At 40.8% G+C, this 21,829-nt stretch overlaps 1 protein-coding gene and 1 non-coding gene across 2 annotated transcripts in view; both read right to left on the reverse strand.

Moving 5' to 3' along the window:
• The window catches only part of SCARB2 (scavenger receptor class B member 2), a 77,997-nt gene that overhangs the window by 31,503 nt on the left and 24,665 nt on the right, over positions 1–21,829 (reverse strand). Inside the window, exon 2 of the mRNA XM_007519818.3 lies at positions 14,692–14,849. Within this exon, the coding sequence (XP_007519880.1) occupies positions 14,692–14,849 (158 nt within the window). The remainder of the gene's footprint in view (positions 1–14,691; positions 14,850–21,829) is intronic.
• Positions 3,089–3,249, reverse strand: LOC132537755 (U1 spliceosomal RNA). The gene has a single exon (XR_009549208.1). It is a non-coding gene; the product is annotated as a U1 spliceosomal RNA (small nuclear RNA).

The following is a 21,829-nucleotide window of genomic DNA, read 5'->3' on the forward strand; positions in this document are numbered from 1 at the left end:
TGTCTTCCTGTCCTCTCTCGATTTCTCTTTATCCTATCCAACAACGATGACAGCAGTAACAACAACAAGAACAACAAGGGCAACAAAAGGGGAAAAACAGCCTCCGGGAGCAGTGGATTCGTAGTGCAGGAACCAAGCCCCAGCAATAATCTTGGAGGGATAAAGAAAAAAAAAAAGTACATATCAGGTTTCAAAAACAGTTGAAAAAGTGTAAAATACTTCCTTAACTACCTATATTGATTACAGGTTGAAATAACTAATTTCTCTATAATGGGTAAAATGAAAGTATAGTATTCAAATTAAGTCTACCTGTCTCTGCATTTTCTTAAACAAGCTATAGAAAAATCTTAAAATCACTCATGTGGTCTACATTACATTTCTACTAAACAGAGCACATCTAAATGTTTATTATTCCAACTCAGGTAAGAAGGCACTAGGGGACATGGCTGCCCAAGGCCTTTCTTCACCCAGTGCTTGTGCAGATGGTCTGTACCATGTCTTTAACACTCACAAACTACTTAGTGGCACCATTTAGATTGTGAAAGAATAATCTTGAAGTTTAAGGTAATCTTGAAATGAACTAGTAAACCTGCTTATATAACCTCTACCTCTTAAATCCATTCTAGTTTTAAAATTAAAACTGGGCTACGGGTATGGGATGGACTGTGTCCAGAGACGTCAGACATGGAATGTCAACCCTTCACCCTCATTACTCAGGTGAGACCTTTCCTTTCATAGGATTCTCTAATTCCACTCTAGGTGGTTTACTTCCTAACAAAGTTCCAAAACCTAGATATAGACCAGGTCCTATGAGATAGGGCATATGCTCATATGTATCCATAAATAGGGCAAAATATATACCTGGAAGCAAAAGTACACAATAGTCTGCAGTGAGTCAGTATAAAGTTCATAATGAAATAGTGTTCACTTAGACTTAGATACTCTCCTCACCTACTTCCTAGTACACTTCCCTCACTCACTCCAAAGCTAAGCTTAGCAAAGCAAGGACTGAAAAAGCTGAAGAAGGGCAAGAGACTGGCATACTTTAACGATAACTCTTTAGTCACTGTCAGACCACCCCATCAGCTGGGGCCCTAGTTGGGAAGTCCTGAGATTCCCAAACAGACAAGATGGACCTACACCTCGAATAAATCACTCTCTCCATTGTTACCGGTCATCTCTATCAGCAACGACAAAATAGACCCTTTGTGGGCCCCCATAGTACCCTGCCTTCAACTTGGATCAACAACAGTAGAGAATGTTCCATCCTCTAAAGGGAGGCTGGACAACATACTCTATACTACACCTGAGAAATATGGGTCCTGATATTGGGGCAGTTTAGAACGTTCCTACTCATGACCACATAATGTGAACTCAGATCTACCGGGATGTAGTGGTCACATAGGCTCCTAAGCTGAATATGGGCCCCAGATCACATCAGATCGATGGAATTTACAGGCAACAATATTTATACTCCTTCCCCATATTTGAGAGCTACTCTCTTCCTTGATCCAGCTTTCTGGTCCTTCTGTCATCCATGACATCTCCCTGGACAATAACTTGGATCCACATGCATATCAGATTTCAGGCTCATGGAAAAAACAAACAAACAAACAAAAAACTAGTACAGCCACAGACCTTTTGGAATATAATTAAAATATGCCTACTAGCAGACTGGGATCGACCAGTCAATGACCATGTTCAGTGGGGAAGCAATTACAGAAGCCAGACCTTCCACCTTCTGCAACCCACAATGACCCTAGATCCATACTCCCAGAGAGACAGAGAATGGGAAGGCTATCAGGGGAGGAGATGAGATATGGAGATTGGGTTATGGGAATTGTGCGGAACTATACCCCTCTTATTCTATGGTTTTGTTAATGTCTCCTTTCTTAAATAATAAAAAAATATATGCCTACTAGCTATCTACAAAACAGATCCCCCACCCCCAACTCTTCATTTGCACTCCTCCAGTCTTTAGGTTCATGATTAGTCAACAACTTGTTTGGCTTTATATGTTAACTCTCTTTTCAGCCACCAAGTTCCAGATGTTAGCAGGATGCCAACCAGACTTCTCTGGACAGACAACCCCACCAATGAGTCCTGGAGCTCCAATTCCCCAGAACCCTGCCCCACTAGAGAAAGAGAGAGGCAGGCTGGGAGTATGGATTGACCTGTCAATACCCATGTTCAGTGGGGAAGCAATTATAGAAGCCAAACTTTCAGCCTTCTGCATCCCACAATGACCTTGGGCCCATACTTCCAGAGGGTTAATGTATAGGAAAGCTATCAGGGAAGGGGATGGGATATGGAGTTCTGGTGGTGGGAACTATACCCCTCTTATCCTATGGTTTTGTCAGTCTTTCCTTTTTTATAAATAAATTAAAAAAAAAAGAAAGGAAGAAAAAAAAGGGAGGAGAGAGGAAGGGGGAGGAGGAGCAAGGCGAAGAGGGGGAGTGAAAGGGGGAGGGGGAGGAGGAGGAGGAAAAGAAAGAAAGAAAGAAAGAGAAATGTTGCTGGGAGTAGTGAATTTATTATGCAGGCACCAGGTTCTAGCCATAATCCTGAGAGCAATTTTAAAATAAAATAAAACAGATAAGCAAATATTAAGCAAGAACATACATAAAAATGACTTTTTAAAAATAAATCTTTATTATTCTCCAGCACTGAGCATCTTATTATGTGTGATGATAGCAATGGTTAGCACTCTTAAAAGGCTTACCCACACTAATTTTTTTCATCCTCCCAACAAGCTGTGGTACAAAAGAGCAAATATTTTTGCCTTGGTTTTACATAAAAGGACACAGGAAACATGGAGAAGAATCAGAATGTGAACCCCAGCCCCCTTATTCACAGAACTTTCCTCCCTGTCAGCCATCCCTTCCTGGTGGGTACTTACTAAAAAATCTATAGAATGGAATCCATAAATATTTCTAAATACAAACAAAATCTAAACAATTTGAGACTCTATACTATAGAAATAATTCTTCCAAGCTAGTAACTCAGAGGTCAGTCTACATAAGTTTCTGAGTTAAGAACTCAGTTAAGAAAAGACCATATCCTATCTTTATGAATTAAAGATATCAGGGTGGAGTGTGCATGGAGTCCTCCCACTATCACAAATTATGCAGTCATGTTTCCCACATTTGGGGAAATCGCAGGCGTCAGCAAACCCAAAGTGCAATAGGTAAGCTTAATCTTGGGAAAACCAGCTTCATGATCATGGTCCTTGGCCTGCCAGGTAAATATGAATTGAGGGATGCAATTTCATCTACAACCCTGGGGGCGCTTCCCTTTATTCATGGTCACTTCTTTCTCCACATCCTTACCCTCACTCCCTGAAAAAACCCTCGTTCCACTCTTGTCTCATAGAAAAACATCCTCAGAGATGCTTGCAGATGAAGAAGCAGATCCAGGAGTTTCAAACCTAGCCAGACCAGTCTCCTTTGTGAGGGGCTGCATCTGCATATGCCACATCCTTTTGGTGACATCCTCAGTTTTACAATATGTCTCCACCCACTGCCATGGGTCACCAGTTCAGTCTGCTCTCCCCTTCACCCACTCATGCCTTCACAGATAACAATCTGGCTTCTTTCATATTTCTAGCCTGTTTAATTGTAACACTTTTATACTCAACATAGAATTTTATTCTCTATTCAAAGAACTACACAGTAAGACCTTAACACAAGTCACTTGTGGAATTTAAGATTTGTGAACAATCATATACTCAAAAGTAAAAAGAGATAGTGTATGCTGGGTTAAAGTGTGTGTGTGTCTTTGTGTGTGTGCGTTTGTGTGTTTTACTCCAGCACTATCCAAATAGTGTTATTTTGTATGCAATCAATATTGAGAATTATCAGAGAAACACTTTACATACTTTTTTAAAATCATATTTTATATTTTATTTTTATTTATTTATTCCCTTTTCTTGCCCTTGTTGTTTTATTGTTGTAGTTATTATTGTTGTTGTTGTTGGATAGGACAGAGAGAAATGGAGAGAGGAGGGGAAGACAGAGAGGAGGAGAGAAAGATAGACACCTGCAGACCTGCTTCACCGCCTGTGAAGCGACTCCCCTGCAGGTGTGGAGCCGGGGTTCGAATCGGGATCCTTATGCCGGTCCTTGTGCTTTGCGTCACCTGCGCTTAGCCCGCTGCGCTACAGCCCGACTCCCTACATACTTTTTTTAAATGTCTGATTTTGCAATCCAACATTTCACACTTACAGAAGTCTAATTTGGGACGAGTCACATTTCAAGTATATAACAGACACATATGGCTAGTGGGTATCATATTGATGGCAACAGTTCTGGCCCTACTGAAATTATTTCCAAGTTCCTAGACAATGTGCTCAGTCTCCTAGTCAAGGAGACATTACCAACATGGCTACTTCCTCCTGAGATTTTCCCTAACTGGGCTATGTTCTTCCTGGCAGGTGACTCTGGTACAGCAGGACTGAGTACATATTAATAACTGGTTTGCATATCTGTTTTTCTTCCTAGTATACCAGGGCGGCCAGAATAAGTCCTTTCATCTCTGAACAGTCAGTATTCAATGAACAGTTTTTGAATAAGTGAATAAAACATTCCAGGCTGTGGTTTAACTCTCACAGACAAAGATAATTCCATTGAAAATACAGTACTTAATCAGGGAAACCAAGAGCCAAGCCAGATCTAAGAAAAGAAGTAAAAGGTCTTAAAAATGAGTGGTTGTACAGGAATGAAAGTCACAGGTACAAATGCTGAGCATGCCTAGCTGGTTGAGTAGACAGCTAGATTTTGTAGGAAAAAAAATGGACTTTTTAGGTAGACTTAGTCTTTTTTTATTTATAAAATGGATATATATTTTAATTAACTTATTTCCCTTTTGTTGCCCTTGTTGTTTTTTATTGTTGTTATAGTTATTATTGTTGTTGTTATTGATGTCATCATTGTTAGATAGGACAGAGAGTAATGGAGAGAGCAGGGGAAGACAGAGAGGGGGAGAGAAAGATAGACACCTGCAGACCTGCTTGTCCTATATATATATAGGACAGGGATAAGGAGAGGAAAAGGCAGAGGAAGTAGGGGAGGGCAGGAGGGGGACCAATGTATACACATATTATATATATATATATTTATATATATATATATATATATATATATACACACAGTGGAATACTACTCAGCTATAAAATATGAGATATTCTCTTTTGCTGCAACATGGATGGTATTGGAGGGAATCATGTTAAGAGATACAAACCAGAAGGAGGATATATATTGGATGATCTCACTCATAATTAGGACTTACAATAAAAGGTAAAGGAAAATACAGGGTGAAACATCAATAAACTATAGTATTTTTCAGCAGATTGAAGGATTCCAAAATGGGAGTTGGGCTCCAGTTGAAAGGGTTGGGGACCCAGTGCCCTATGGTGGTGAAGAAAGATGACAAGTTGGTGGAGGACAAGATGTGCTGACATCTATTTGGGGGAGATGTGAGATTGTATCTCCATGACAACAGTTGTGTATTACAACATTTCCTCAATAAATGAAAAAAAAAAAAAAAGAAGCAAGGGGATGATTCCTCTAGTATAGTGCACACTTTACTATGGGTGAGGGGATCAGGCTCCAGCGCTTCACAAAAGTGAAATAGTACTGTGGTATCTCTTCTCCTTCTCACTGTTTCTTGCTCCCTCTCTGTCTGGGGAATATATATATCACTGGGAACTGTGGAACTGTTCAAGCATGAAGTTCCAGTGAAGCCCTGGTGGCAAGGAAATTTTAAAAAGGAGAGTTTGTGGGAGGGGGGCTTATATGCCAAATAAAACTTAACATACAAAAAAAAAAAACCTAAGTATTTTTGTTGTTGCTGCTGACCACTGCTTTTTTTTTTCTTAATTCAATATACTTCATTATTATAATCCTAGATATTGATTTATGAGGACTAAAACAATTCACAAAGACTAATCATACTAGCAGACACTTAATTAGCACTAATTATGTACTAGGCACTACTTTAAGCACTTGTCAAATACTGACTCACTGAGTCCTTCAAACAATCAGCAGTAGAGGTAATTTTTATTATCATTTTGTAGATAAGAAACTAGAGGCACAAAGAGTCAGTCCGTGTTGGGAACAGGAGGAGTGCAAACAGACAAGTCAATTCCAGAGTACCTAAGGCAGTGCTTCTAATCCTGGAACTCTAGCACCAGAGACCTACTGACTCATAATAAAGGAATCAGTTAACACCCATACACTGAGAAATCTTTCTTTCCTCAAGATTTTATTTATTCATTAATGGGTAGGGAGGGGAGGTGGGAAAGAGGAGAAACAGAAAACCATTCTGGCATATGTGATGGTGGGTGTTGAACTTGAGACATCATGCTTGAGAGTCCAACACTCTATCTACTGTGCCACCTCCCCATCTGCTTGAGCACTTTATTTTCAACACAAGTGTGAGTCAGTCACTTTTTTACAGTTTACAGTTCTGAAGACACTGTCTGCTTTCTGTTTTCTCTTTTTTTTTTTTTTTACCAGGGCACTGCTCAGCCCTAGCTTATGGTAGTGCAGGGGATTGAACCTGGGACTTTGGAGCTTCAGGTATGAATCTCTTTGCATAACCATTATGCTATCTATACCCTGGCTTTCTTTCTTTCTTTTTTTTTTTTTTAATATGGAGAGAGATACCTTTTGGAAACAGTATGGGGTGTGTGTGCACCTGTCACAGGGAAAAGGGGATGTTCTAATAGGAGATCTGTTCTATCCATGATTTCCCCACAAGCCTTTCTCAACTAATCTTAAATAAACAAACAGCCAAAGTAATTTTTCCAACCCCCCAGGACTCTGGTCATCCATTCTGGTCAATTATAGCTCACAGGAGGAGTGGTGAGGAGTGACTGAGACAGAAAGGTTTATCTGCAGACTGACTAGGCATTCAGAAAACTGGTTTAAACCCATGTGGGGTCAGAAAATATGGGAAGTTAATTAGTGAGTTAATTTTAATTTTTAAAGTATTTGATTGTAATGAAAATCATACTTGATGACCCTAAAGATAATAATTTGGAGGACTTTCGGAGGTGGGGCTATGGAGCAGCAGCAGCTGTGTTTCTCTCCTCTCCTATCCTGGATCAACTAGCAATACCAAAGGAGATCACCTGGCCCACAACAAGACAGGAATAGAACGACCAAATCACCGGTTAGTGTAAACACATGTTGGACGGTAACAGTCGGACAGTTTATCAGTTGAGAAACCACCTCCAGTCTGTTTCACCAACAAAAAGACGGCTAAAGGTAGGAGAGGACTTTCCTGAGACTTACCAAATGTAACCGTGAGTCACCATTGCTATTGCTCTCAGAATCTGGAGCAGCGGCAGGGAGGCCCTGTGCTGACACCAGGGGACAGAGAACTAACCAAGAAACTCAGGAGAAGATCTATACCTCGGTGGCCTAGCTATGGGGCTGTGAAAGTCTCTTTGCATAACCACTGCATTATCTCTGCCCCACCCTGCTTTATCTCTTGTTCAGGAGTGAGAAATTAAGCTAAGAAGCCTACTTATAGATTAAAAGCTCTCAGGCTCCCATAGCCTACAGGGAAGAAAAAGAACAAAAGAGCCTTTAAGCTACTGTGCTCCAACTCAGGGATTAAAATACTATTGAAACAACTGTCAACTTCCACAACTGTGAACACTTTAAGTAACTTACTTAGACACAAGTCAATCCAGGCAAGTGATCAGTAAACTGAAAAGTACTGAGAGAGGGACCTCATAACATAATATATAAAATGGTTAAACCAACAAGAAGAAATAAACCAGGACAAGAGTACAGCTAAAAGACCCCCAAAGGGTGAAGCACAAAATAATGAGGTCAACATCCAAACACTAGGTAAGTAAATAATCACAGGAGTGAGTAAAGAGTTTGAAAGAATTGTCATCAGAAATGCAGAAACAACAAATGAGACTCTGGAAAAAAAACACTAATTATATCAAGGTTACTAAAGAGCTGAAAGCTGAAATAGCTGAGCTAAGAACACAACTAGCTGAACAAGCTAAAACAGTATCAGAACAGGGTAACAAAATAGATGAACTCCAGAAAACAGTAGAGGGGAAGGAGAATAGAATAAATGAGGCTAAAGACAGAATTAGCAACATTGAGGATGAATTAGAGACAACTAAAATAGAAGTAAGAGATCTCAAAAAGAGATTAAGAGATACAGAAAACAACAACAGAGACATATGGGATGACTTCAAAAGAAATAATATACACACTATTGGTTTACCAGAAGAAGAAAGAGAGGGAGGGGAAGAAAGCATTCTTCAGGACATAATTGCTGAAAACTTCTCTAGTCTAGATAACATCAAAGACATAAAGATTCAAGAAGCCCAGAGGGTCTCAAACAGAATTAACCCATATTTAAAGACACCAAAACACATCATATTTAGAATGGAAAGGAATAAGGATAAGGAAAGGATCCTGAAGGCTGCAAGAGGATAAAGAAAGGATCCTGAAGGCTGCAAGAGAAAAAAAATCACAGAAGAAAACCCATAAAATTAGCAGCAGACTTCAGACAAACACTACAGGCCAGAAGAGAATGGCAAGTTATCTATCGAGTGCTCAATGAGAAAGGCTTTCAACCAAGACTACTGTAGTCTGCTAGACTGCCATTCAGACTAGATGGAGGCATAAAAACCTTCTCAGACAAGCAACAGTTGAAGGAATCAACTATCACCAAGCCTGCCCTGAAAGAAGTTCTGAAAGGTCCCCACCATAAACAATCAGACCACTATAAATAAGCCATATATCAGAACACTCTAAAACTCTACAAGAATGTCCTTAAGATATCTTCAATCTTTGATATCAATAAATGTCAATGGCCTGAATTCACCTATTAAAAAACACAGAGTAGGAAGATGGATCAAAAACCACAACCCAACGATAAGCTGTCTAGAGTTAACCCACCTAACTCAACAAGACAAACACAGACTCAAAGTGAAAGAATGGAAAACTACCCCATGGCCCACAAAAAAGAGCAGGAACAGATATTCTCATATCTGACACGATAGACTTTAAAATAAATAAAATTAGAAAAGATACAGATGGATACTACTTAATGCTCAGAGGATCAGTCAATCAAGAGGATTTAACACTTATTAACATCTATGCACCCAATGAGAAGCCATCTAAATACATCAAACATCTAAGGAAAGAGCTACAGCAATATATTAACAGTAACACAGTCATAGTGGGGGACTTCAACACCCCACTCTCTCAACTTGACAGATCATCCAGGCAGAAAATCAATAAAGACATGAGGAAGCTAAATGAGGAGATAGATGAACTAGAACTATTGGTAATTTTGAGAGTTATGCATCCCAAGAAACTGGAATACACATTTTACTCAAGTCCATATGAGTCATTCTCAAGGACAGACCATATGTTAGGCCACAAAGACAGCATCAGCAAATTCAAGAGCATTGAAATAATCCTAAGCATCTTCTTAGACCACAGTGGAATTAAACTAACACTTAACAATCAACAAAAGATTAGTAGTAGTCCCAAAATGTGGAAGCTCAACAGTATACTCCTTAACAACTACTGGGTCAAAGAGGAAATAAAGGAAGACATCAAAATGTTTCAGGAGTTCAATGAAAATGAAGACACAAGCTATCAAAATATTTGGGACACAGCTAAGGCAGTAATGAAAGTGAAGTTCATAGCCATACAAGCACACATCAGGAAACAAGAAAAAGGACAAATAAACAGCCTGATTGCACACCTTAAAGACCTAGAAGAAGAACAACAAAGGAGCCCTAAAGCAACCAGAAGGGCAGAAATCACTAAAGTTAAGGCAGAAATCAATAACATTGAAAATAAGGAAACCATACAAAAGATCAACGAAAGTAAATATTGGTTCTTCAAAAGAGTGAACAAAATTGACAAACCTTTAGCCAGACTCACAAAACAAAAAAGGGAGAAGGTCCAAATAAATCAGATTATAAGAGAAAGAGGAGATATCACAACACACACTGCAGAAATTCAACATATCATGTGAGGCTTCTATGAACAACTATATGCCACCAAGCTAGAGAACCTGGAAGAAATGGATGATTTCCTAGATACCTACGAACTTCCAAAACTAAGTGAAGAGGAAGTAGATAACATGAACAGGCCCATCACAGCTAATGAAATTGAAACAGTTATCAAAAATATTCCCCAAAATAAAAGTCCTGTGCCAGATGGTTTTATAAATGAATTCTACAAAAACTTTCAAAGAAGAACTAATACCTCTACTTTTAAAAGTCTTCCAGAACACTGAAGACACTGGAATACTCCCTGCCAGCTTCTATGAAGCCAACATCACTCTGATACCAAAAGCAGACAAGGACACAACCAAAAAAGAAAACTACAGACCAATATCTCTGATGAACATAGATGTTAAAATATTGAACAAAACACTAGCCAACCGGATACAGCAGTATATTAAAAAGATTGTTCATCATGACCAAGTGGGGTTTATCCCAGGCATACAAGGTTGGTTGAATATACAGAAATCAACCAACGTGATCCACTACATCAATAAAAGCAAGACCAAAAACCACATGGTCATATCAATACATGCAGAGAAAGCATTTGACAAAATCCAACATCCCTTTACGATCAAAACACTACAAAAAATGGGAATAGATGGTAAATTCCTGAAGATAGTGGAGTCTATATATAGCAAACCTACAGCCAGCATCATACTCAATGGTGAAAAACTGGAAGCATTTCCCCTCAGATCAGGTACTAGACAGGGATGCCCACTATCACCATTACTATTCAACATAGTGTTGGAAGTTCTTTTTTTTTTTTTTTTTGTGATTTTTTTTTTTTTCCCCCTCCAGGGTTATTGCTGGGCTCGGTGCCTGCACCATGAATCCACCACTCCTGGAGGCCATTTTTTTCCCCCCTTTTGTTGCCCTTGTTGTAGCTTCGTTGTGGTTATTATTATTGCCCTTGTTGATACAATTCGCTGTTGGATAGGATAGAGAGAAATGGAGAGAGGAGGGGAAGACAGAGAAGGGGAGAGAAAGATAGACACCTACAGACCTGCTTCACCGCCTGTGAAGCGACTCCCCTGCAGGTGGGGAGCCGGGGGGCTCGAACCCGGATCCTTACGCCGGTCCCTGCGCTTTGCACCACATGCGCTTAACCCACTGCGCCACCGCCCGACCCCCGTGTTGGAAGTTCTTGCCATAGCAATCAGGCAGGACCAAGGAATTAAAGGAATACAGATTGGAAGAGAAGAAGCCAAACTCTCCCTATTTGCAGATGACATGATAGTATACATAGAAAAACCAGAAGTTGAGAGCCCAGAAGTAAGCCCCCACACCTATGGACATCTAATCTTCGACATAGGTGCCCAGACTATTAAATGGGGAAAGCAGAGTTTCTTCAACAAATGGTGTTGTAAAAACTGGTTTGAAACATGCAGAAGAATGAAACTAAACCACTTTATTTCACCAAACACAAAAGTAAATTCCAAGTGGATCAAGGACTTGGATGTTAGATTACAAACTATTAGATACTTAGAGGAAAATATTGGCAGAACTCTTTTCCGCATAAATTTTAAAGACATCTTCAATGAAACAAATCCAATTACAAAGAAGACTAATGCACATATAAACCTATGGGACTATATCAAATTAAAAAGCTTCTGCACAGCAAAAGAAACCACTACCCAAACCAAGAGACCCCTCACAGAGTGAGAGAAGATCTTTACATGCCATACATCAGATAAGAGTTTAATAACCAATATATATAAAGAGCTTGCCATACTCAACAACAAGAAAACAAATGACCCCATCCAAAAATGGGGAGAGCACATGGACAGAATATTCACCACAGAAGAGACCCAAAAGGCTGAGAAACACATGAAAAAATGCTCCAAGTCTTTGATTGTCAGAGAAATGCAGGTCACGACAACGATGAGATACCACTTCACTCCTGTGAGAATGTCATACATCAGAAAAGGTAACAGCAGCAGATGCTGGAGAGGTTGTGGGGTCAAAGGAACCCTCCTGCGCTGCTGGTTGGAATGTAAATAGGTCCATCCTCTGTGTAGAACAGTCTGGAGAACTCTCAGAATGCTAGAAATGGACCTACCCTATGATCTTGCAATTCCTCTCCTGGGATATATCCTAAGGAACCCAACACACCTATCCAAAAATATCTGTGTACACATATGTTCTTGGCAGCATAATTTGTAATAGCCAAAACTTGGTAGCAACCCAGGTATCCAACAACAGATGAGTGGCTGAGCAAGTTGTGGTCTATATACACAATGGAATATTACTCAGCTACAAAAAATGATGACTTCACTGTTTTCAGCTGATCTTGGATGGTGCTTCAAGAAATCATGTTAAGTGAAATAAGTCAGAAACAGAAGGATGAATATGGGATGATCTCACTCTCAGGCAGAAATTGAAAACAAGTTCAGAAGAGTAAACACAAGTAGAATCTGAAATGGAATTAGCCTATTGCACCAAAGTTAAAGACTCTGGAGTGGGTGGGTGGGTGGGAGAATACAGATCCAAGAAGGATGACAGAGGACCTTGTGGGGGTTGTATTGTTATATGGAAAACTGGGAAATGTTATGCATGTTCAAACTATTGTATTTACTATTGAATGTAAAACATTAATTCTCCAATAAATAAATTTTTAAAAGATAAAAAATCATACTTGATAAACTGTTTAAACTTTTTCTTAATATTTATTTATTCCCTTTTGTTACCCTTATTGTTTTATTGTTGTAATTATTGATGTTGTTATTGTTGGATAGGACAGAGAGAAATGGAGAGAGGAGGGGAAGACTGAGAGGGGGAGAGAAAGATCGACACCTGCAGACCTGCTTCACAGCTTGTGAAGCCACTCCCCTGCAGGTGGGGAGCCAGGATGGGATCCTTCCCCTGGTCCTTTTGCTTTGCTCCAAGTGCGCTTAACCCACTGCGCTACCGCTGGACTCCCAACTGTTTAAACTTCTTAAAATACCTAGGACTTTGGAGCTTCAGGCAGGAGAGTCTCTTTGCATAACCATTATGCTATCTACCCTCTGCCTATGGTAGTTTTTGTTGGATTCTTAGACAATGAACATACACATAAAACGAGCACTTTAACAAGAAGCAGATTATTAACAGTATGTCACAAAGTCCTGAGTCCTATCTTCCCCTCATTCCTATTTCCCTACCAAGCATAATTGTTATTTTGATTCTACTATACTTCAGAGTTTATGTAAATGAAACTATAATCTATTAAGTTTGACCATTTTGCTCAACACTAATATATTATCGCATGTTATTTTTACTTGACTTATTTTTCCTTTTGTTGCCCTTGTTTTTTATTGTTGTTGTAGCTATTATTGTTGTTATTGATGTCATCATTGTTAGGACAGAGAGAAGTGGAAAGAGGAGGGGAAGATAGAGAGGGTGAGAGAAAGACACCTGCAGACCTGCTTCAGCACCTGTGAAGTGACTCCTTTGCATGTGGGAAGCCGGTGGCTTGAAATGGGATCCTTACACTGGTCCTTGAGCTTTGCGCCACATGTGCTTAACCTGCTGCACTACTATCTGACTCCCACATGATATTTTGATTTCATGGCTACTGTCTTCATTCTTTTGGCCTTACAGTATTCCATCTTGTAAGTATAGTTTATTCACTAATAATGAATGTTAGTCCAGTGAACATCCTAGTACACGTCTTTTGTTGTAAAAATTAAGTACACATGTGTTTTGGATCTATACTTGGTAATGGAATTGTTTGCTTACATATACAGATGTTCAATTCCAATAAATACTGCCAAATACATTTCTGAAATGTTTGTACCACTTACACTGCTTCCATAATTGCAAGAGAATTCCAAGATTACCTAGTCTGCCAATCTTCAATATGCTTCCTTTTTTTAAAAAAAGCTATTCTAGTTGTTCCATCTCATGAATTTCCATTTTTCTGATGACTGTTGTAATGGTGGATCCCTTTTTATTTGTTCGTTTGTGTATTTCACCAATTTTTCTATTGTTATGGCTTGCTTTATCTTTTTAATTAAGAAGGATGGTTTATGGTAATTGAACATTATGTCAGATAAAGTATTTGTGTACAGTTTCCTCAACTTAAGTTGAAAGTTACATAGTTAAGTTGAAAGTGGCACTAAATCAAATATATATTTGATACATATAACCTCTGGGATATAACAGCTTAGCCTGACCTAACTTAAATACTATTTAATTATAAAAATATTTTATTTGGTAGAGACAGAGCATTCTAGGGAGGAGGGGAGGATAGGGAGGGAGATGGGGGAGCACCTGCAGCGCTGCTTTACCATTTGTGGAGCTTTCCCTTTGTGGGTGGGATCTGGGGGAAAAAGAAAAGAAAAGAAAATATGGAAAGGCACTAAAAGTTGCCAAACATTTTTAAAAGGGCTGGGGCTGGGGAGCTCTTTATGGATCAATAACCACTTCTATGAACTCAAAAAGAGGCAGCAGCAATTCTGAACACAGCAGACAGACACTGGGCCCTGTCCACAAAGCTGCTTTTTCACAGGCTTGAGTCAAATGTCAGGAGAGTTTTAGACATAAAGAAAATCCATATATCTCTTTTCCCCCTTTACCCCCCTTCTGAAGAAAACAAGACCCAGACTGTAGGCTCAGTCCACCTTTCCAGCTAGACAGGGAGAAGGACTCACCTGTAGGTGTATGGTCCCACTTCTTCTAACCGAGGGATCTCCCCTTTGAGGATCTCCTCTGGGTTGGTGACATTGAAGAAATAGAACTGGGAATACACAGGCAGGGGGGGCTTCATCCAGGAGTCAAAGGTCTCAGTACCATTCTTTAACACAATATCCTAGAGGAGAAAGTCGAAAGGATATTTACAAAGTAGAAGACAGATGGCTCTGAACACAGAGGTAAAAATGGCTGGATCAGTACTCTCACCTCCTAGACCGCTTACATTTTTCACAGGCTTGCTTTCGGCTACTGTCCCCGGAGGAAAGGGCCACAGTGATTGATATCAACATGAACCCCACAACCTCCTTATATTATAAAAGCTCTTCTGAAAATATCTGTTACAGAAAGAATGCTATTCTCACAGCTCATGGGTAGAAAGATGGTGTCACTAAGGTCATAGACTGAGTCCCTGAAAAGCCCTATCAGTTTGAGCACAAAGACTCCCCTGACTAATCACTACTACATAGAAGCTAGGTCACTCCCTATTTGCTGTGTAAGTACCGTGTACTAACCAATTGCGCCACTGGAGCTCCAAAGAGAAAGACAGACACCTGCAGACCTGCTTCATCACTTGCGAAGCAACCCCCTTACAGGTAGGGAGCTGGGGGTTCAAACCTGGATCCTTGTGCAGGTCCTTGCATTTTACTATGTGCTTTTAACCTGGTGCTCCACCATCCAGCCCCTCCTATTTGCTCACATAAAAGAACAGGAAGACAGGACTGCAATAGTTTGTTGGATGCATTCATTTGCAGAAGTATCACATCCACCCCATGCCTTCCACCACCAAGGGTGTCACATGCATTTCTCCACTTGATCCCACAAAACATAGAACTGCTTAGCTGAGGAAGTTGAGGTTAATGTTTAAGGAACTCTTTATTTTCAGCCCTTCTCTGTCTCCCTCCCTCCCTACACCACTGTGTATCATAGGTTGAAATTATACCCCCTCATCAATTTGCAAGTTTAAATTAGAATCCCTAGCAATTTAGAATGTGACTATATTTGGAAATATGGTTTTAAAGAAATGTCTAAAATTAAATGAGATTGTTATCCAACCTGAGTGATGGCCATATAAGAAGACATTAAAGTGGCCAGGCGGTGGCACACCTGGTTAAGTACATACATTACAGTGCACAAGGACCGGGGTTCAAGTCCTTGCCCCCACCTGCATGGGGAAAACTTCACAAGTGGTAAAGCAGGCCTGCAGGTATCTATCTATCTGTCTTTTCCCTCTCTATATATATTCCTACTCCTCAATTTCTGTCTCTATCCAAAAATAAATAAATGATTTAAAAGAGAGAAATGTCTTTTTTTTTTTAAAAAAAGAAGATGATATTAGGACACAAAGACTTGTGAAGACACAGAGAAAGAATATTTACCTACAAGCTAAGGAGAGAGAATTTAGAAGAAATCAGTTTTGCTGATGCCTTGATCTCAGACTTCTAGGCTCTATAACCGTGAGGCAAACCAACACACCATGCCTCCCCATAAGAGGAAAATAGTTCCACATACAGATGCCAGGCTTGGCCAAGTGATTTGACTTGACCAATAGAGAGTATTTAAAATTGCAGTGTCCCAATTTTGAGTTGAGGACTTCAGAAGCCTGGCTAGGTTCTGCCAACCACACTCTGCCAAGAGAAGAGCATGTTGGTCCTTTAGCTGAGCTCCTGAAATGGTGATATGTGAACAGAAGGTTGGAGTCCAGCCTCACTCACTGAGCCAACCAGTCAGCCTCAGACATGTAAGACTTGAATAAACCACTTCCATTCTAAGTCATTGTTTCAGGAGTTGCTTGTTATCAAGCACTGCAATAGAAGTTTGATGAATACAGTCAACAGCAAACCAATAACTAATAGTTTCAAAATACCTTAACATATTACTAGAGAAAAGTACCAGAACATTGCTCTTGCATATTTGACACTGAACTTTGAACCTGGGACCTCATACATGCATGTCCTATGTTTTACACACTGAGCTACAATAAAATTTTGAAAGTTAACACTGAAAACATTTTTAAAACAAAGGGGAAAACGGGATCTGCTAATGCAGACAGTGTCAGACTACTGGTGAAAATAGTAAGAACTAGGCTATAAGAAAAAGATTCCCTGGTCTCTGGATCACCTGTTCCTTATGTGGAAGAGAGGCCCTGAGTGACAATAAACAAAGGAACTGCTTCAAAATATGTTAGAAACCACATGTGAAAATGTACTATGATAAAACACACACCAGAATGTCAAATTTCAGTCACCCAGGCCTCCAATTTAATAGAAGCAGTACTGCAAAGGAAATCATGATAGTTCTAGTACTAAATAGAAAAGATTGCAAGAATCTCTGGAGAGAAAAAACGAAGTAACTCTGGGATAAATTAAACGTAGATTTATTTATTTTCTGAGAAACAGCAAGAGAGAGAGATTGCTCTGGTCATATGAAGTACTGGGGACTACACCCAAGCTTTCAGGAATGTAAGGTATTCCACCTGTTAAGCCAGCAACATCTTCCCTTCTCCTATCCTCAGCCTCAAGGAGAAATTAATGCAACCTAAGTTTATCAAAGCAAAGCTATTCATCTGGAGGATGGGAAGCAGATTTCTTTTTTTTTTAATATTTATTTTATTTATTTATTCCCTTTTGTTGCCCTTGTTGTTTTATTGTTGTAGTTATTATTGTTGTTGTTGTTGGATAGGACAGAGAGAAATGGAGAGAGGAGGGGATGACAGAGAGGAGGAGAGAAAGATAGACACCTGCAGACCTGCTTCACCGTCTGTGAAGCGACTCCCCTGCAGGTCCGGGGAGCCGGGGTTTGAACCGGGATCCTTATGCCGGTCCTTGTGCTTTGCGCCACCTGTGCTTAACCCGCTGCACTACAGCCCGACTCCCCGGGAAGCAGATTTCTATCCAATAATTGGCTTGTTTGAGGCATTCATCAGCTCAGGATGCGTAACCATCACATTTCTATTTAAATGATACTTAGATACTTTTGGCCTTAGCTACAAGTACTGAGTGACTGAGCTGAAATCTGAAGGATGGGATTAGGTCCCAAATTCAATCCTCAGTATCACATCACATCACATCACATCACATCACATCACATCACATCACATCACATCACATCACATCACATCACATCATATCTCTACCATCCCCTACCTCTCATTAATAAATACACCTTTAGGAAATGCTGACGGGGTGGCTGGGCTATAGTGCAGCAGGTTAAGCTCACATGGTGCAAAGTACAAGGACTGGTGTAAGGATCCCAGTTCAAGCCCCCGGCTCCCCACCTGCAGATGGGTCCCCTTGCAAGTGAAGCAGGTCTGCAGGTATCTGTCTTTCTCTCCCCCCCTCTCGATTTCTTTCTGTTCTATACACCACCACCAACAACAACGGCAACAATAACAATGACGACCATAATAAGGGCAACAAAATGGGGGGAAAAAGAAATGTTGGGGGGAGGGCAGTGGCACACCTGGTTGAGCACACATTACCATGTACACGGACTCAGGTTCGAGCTCCCGCTTCCTCCCTGCAGGGAGAAAGCATCACAAGCAGTGATGTAGTGCTGCAAGTGTCTCTCTTTTTCTTTCCCTCTCTGTCTTTCCATTCTTTCTCAGTTTTTTTAAAAAATATTTATTTATTCCCTTTTGTTGCCCTTGTTGTTTTATTGTTGTAGTTATTATTGTTGTTGTTGGATAGGACAGAGAGAAATGGAGAGAGGAGGGGAAGACAGAGTAGGGGGAGAGAAAGATAGACACCCGCAGACTTGCTTCACCGCTTGTGAAGCGACCATCCTGCAGGTGGGGAGCCGGGGGCTCGAACTGGGATCCATATTCCGGTCCTAGCGATTGGCACCACCTGCGCTTAACCGGCTGTGCTACCGCCCAACTCCTTCTTTCTCAATTTTTTCTGTTTCTACTCAAAAATAAGTAAATAAAATATTGAAAAAATGTTAAAGATAAATCACGAACTGTCTTTCCTCCAACCTTCAATGCCACATAGGTGTTCCTTGGTGACACCTCCTCACCTGTACTCCTACTTTCTCCCCAGTACTGATCCTGGGTCACTCCCTGCTAGTCAGTCCAGCATTTAGGCTTTTTCTATATTTTTAGTAGTCCTGTATGTGTGTCTGTGGGGGGGTTGTCTAAGTTTTTTTGTTTGTTTTTGCCACCAGAGTTATCACTGGGGTTTGGTTCAAAGCATTCCCCAAGCAAGTGGGGAGCAGGGTCTGCAGCCTGTGTAGCTTTTCTCTACTTTTTCATCCCTCCTCTGCACACATTTTAATAAAATGGACATATATATTACATGTTTTAGTTATACAGATTTAATAGCATAGTGTAACCATAAACCAATGGTAACTTACCTAAAATGAATATGCTCTAAGTAGTCTAACTTGCAAATAGTAATTTGTTTTTTAAAAGATCTTTTCATTTAAAAATTTTTTATTAGTGATTTAATAATGACTAGCAAGACTATAAGACAAAAGGGGTACAATAAAGGTTTGTTGATGTTTAAAAAGCCATTAGATGCTTTTGTTCACTAATCCTTTCTTAAATAAAAAATTAAAAAAAAAAAAGCCATTAGCTCACTAAAATAAGGATTTACTTTTCTTTATGTAAATTTACAGAAATGGGCAGGTCAATAAATTTCTTTCTTTCATGAATTCCTTGAGTACCTTCAACTGGATGAATGATGCCTTCCTTTGAACCTCATAACACATGACATAGAAATTTCTCAGAAATAAAGTGTCCAGGACAGAAAACATCTAAAAACTAAAACTGACAAAAGTCAACACAAAGCAGGTGAAATTAGCAATTGAAAATGAGATGGAAAGTCTAGCAACTTAATATAGTTAACATGTTAATAGCTGGATTCTCATCCTGGAAAAGGATGACAGAGGACCTAGTGGGGGTTGTATTGTTATGTGGAAAACTAAGAAATGTTATGCATGTACAAACTGTTGTATTTTCTGTTGAATGTAAAACATTAATCCCCCAATATAGAGAAAAACAAAAATAAAAAATAAATAAAGAGAAAAAGAATGTCTTTGAGGGGGCCAGGTAGTGGTGCACCAGGTTCTTCTTCTTCTAGCGTTTGCCCTTCTTCCGTAGCCAGTCAACAGCGTCAGGTTGAGCCTGATGTAAAGTTTCGAGACCTCCTTTGAATCTGGAGAGGTGGCAGTCGTTGACTATGTGGGTCAGAGTCTGTCTGGAGCCGCAGGGGCAGTTCGGGTCGTCTCTGGCTCCCCAGCGATGGAACATAGCGGCGCACCGGCCATGGTCTGTTCGATAGCGATTGAGAAGGGCCCAATCATAACGTGCCAGGTCAAAGCCGGTTGACGCTTGCAGGGGTCTGTGATGAGGTGTTTGTTCTTTACCTCAGCTGACTGCCAGCTCTGTTTCCAAGAGACTGGAACAGAGAAGTTCAGTGTAGGCGTAGGGGACCAGATTGGGTGACGAGACGTCAAGTGTTGAACAGGGTGGGCGAAGATATCTGCGTATATTGGCAGGTCCGGTCGAGTGTAGACGTGGGAAATGAACTTAGATGATGCCGCATCCCGACGAATATCTGGCGGGGCGGTGTTGCTAAGAACTGGCAGCCATGGAACTGGGGTGGAACGTATGGTTCCAGAAATTATCCTCATGGAGGAATATAATTTGGAATTGACCAAGTGGACATGGGGGCTACGGAACCATACTGGGGCACAGTATTCTGCAGTGGAATAGCATAATGCCAGAGATGATGATCGTAGTGTGGAAGCTCTCGCGCCTCATGAGGAGCTGGCCAGTCTTGCAATGATGTTATTCCTTGCGCCCACCTTTGCTGCAGTTTTTATGAGATGTTTGTGAAATGACAGAGTGCGATCGAGAGTAACGCCAAGATAGACTGTCTGGGCTTCATGCCGGATTCTCATATCGCCAAGCTGCACATTAAGCTCACGCGAGGCCGAGGCATGGTGTAGATGGAAAACAGATGATACCGTTTTTGCAGTGCTAGGGATTAGTCGCCATTTTTTACAGTAATCAGATATCAGAGACATGTCTTTCGTGAGTGTTTCCTCGAGGATGTCGAACTTGGATGCCTGAGTTGCACAGCATATGTCATCGGCGTAGATGAACTTCCTTGAAGAAGTTTCTGGGAGGTCATTGATGTAAATATTAAATAGCGTAGGAGCCAGAACAGAGCCCTGGGGGAGGCCACTTGAGACAAGTCTCCATCTGCTAGACTTGTCACACAGATGCACCCGGAATCTTCTGTTTTGGAGAAGAAACGATATAGTGTTGGCCACCCATGGAGGCAGACATCTTGAGATCTTGACTAGGAGACCACGGTGCCAAACCATGTCATAGGCTGCTGTGAGATCAACAAAGACAGCACCCGTCTTTAAATTCTTCTGGAATCCATTTTCAATGTAAGTTGAGAGGGCCAGGGCTTGTTCGCAGGTAGATCTTCCTGGGCGGAAACCAGCCTGGGCGGGTGATAGGAATTTCTCTGTAAGAGGAGAAATACGTGACAGAAGCAGCCTCTCAAGGAGTTTGTAACACACGGAGAGGAGAGAAATTGGTCTATAGCTGGCGGCCAGTGTTGGGTCTTTCTTTGGTTTCAAAACAGCTATAATCTTCGCACGACGCCAAACTTTGGGCATAGACTCAGATTCCAAGATGTGGGACAGGAATGAAGCGAGCCACTTCTTTGCCGTGGGGCCCAGGTTAAGAATGAGTTCTGGGGTGATGTTATCATAGCCAGCAGCTGTTCCCGGTTTAACCCTCTTCAAAGCGTCTTCCAGTTCAGACAGTGTAAAGGGAGAGAGTTTTGGAGATGGACAAGATAACCGGAAGTGGGATGACCACTCATGGGAAATTTCTCTTTTCCAGACTGGGTCGATCTTAGCACGTCCAACTTGAGTTAGGTGACTGGCCACTGAGTTTGGAGATACGGGAGGATGGGAGACGGGAGGGGGTTGGCTACTGGCACCCAGTCTGTGAAGAAGCTTCCAGGCCTTCCTACTTGAGTGGGTGAAGTTCAGACTTTCCGTGAGTTGTTGCCAGCGGGCTTGGCGTGCTGCATCCAGGGAGGCAATGAGCTGGTCAGCCACATCTGGGTCGCCCGA

Source organism: Erinaceus europaeus, chromosome 3, assembly GCF_950295315.1.
Source record: "Erinaceus europaeus chromosome 3, mEriEur2.1, whole genome shotgun sequence".
NCBI classification, from domain to species: domain Eukaryota; kingdom Metazoa; phylum Chordata; class Mammalia; order Eulipotyphla; family Erinaceidae; genus Erinaceus; species Erinaceus europaeus.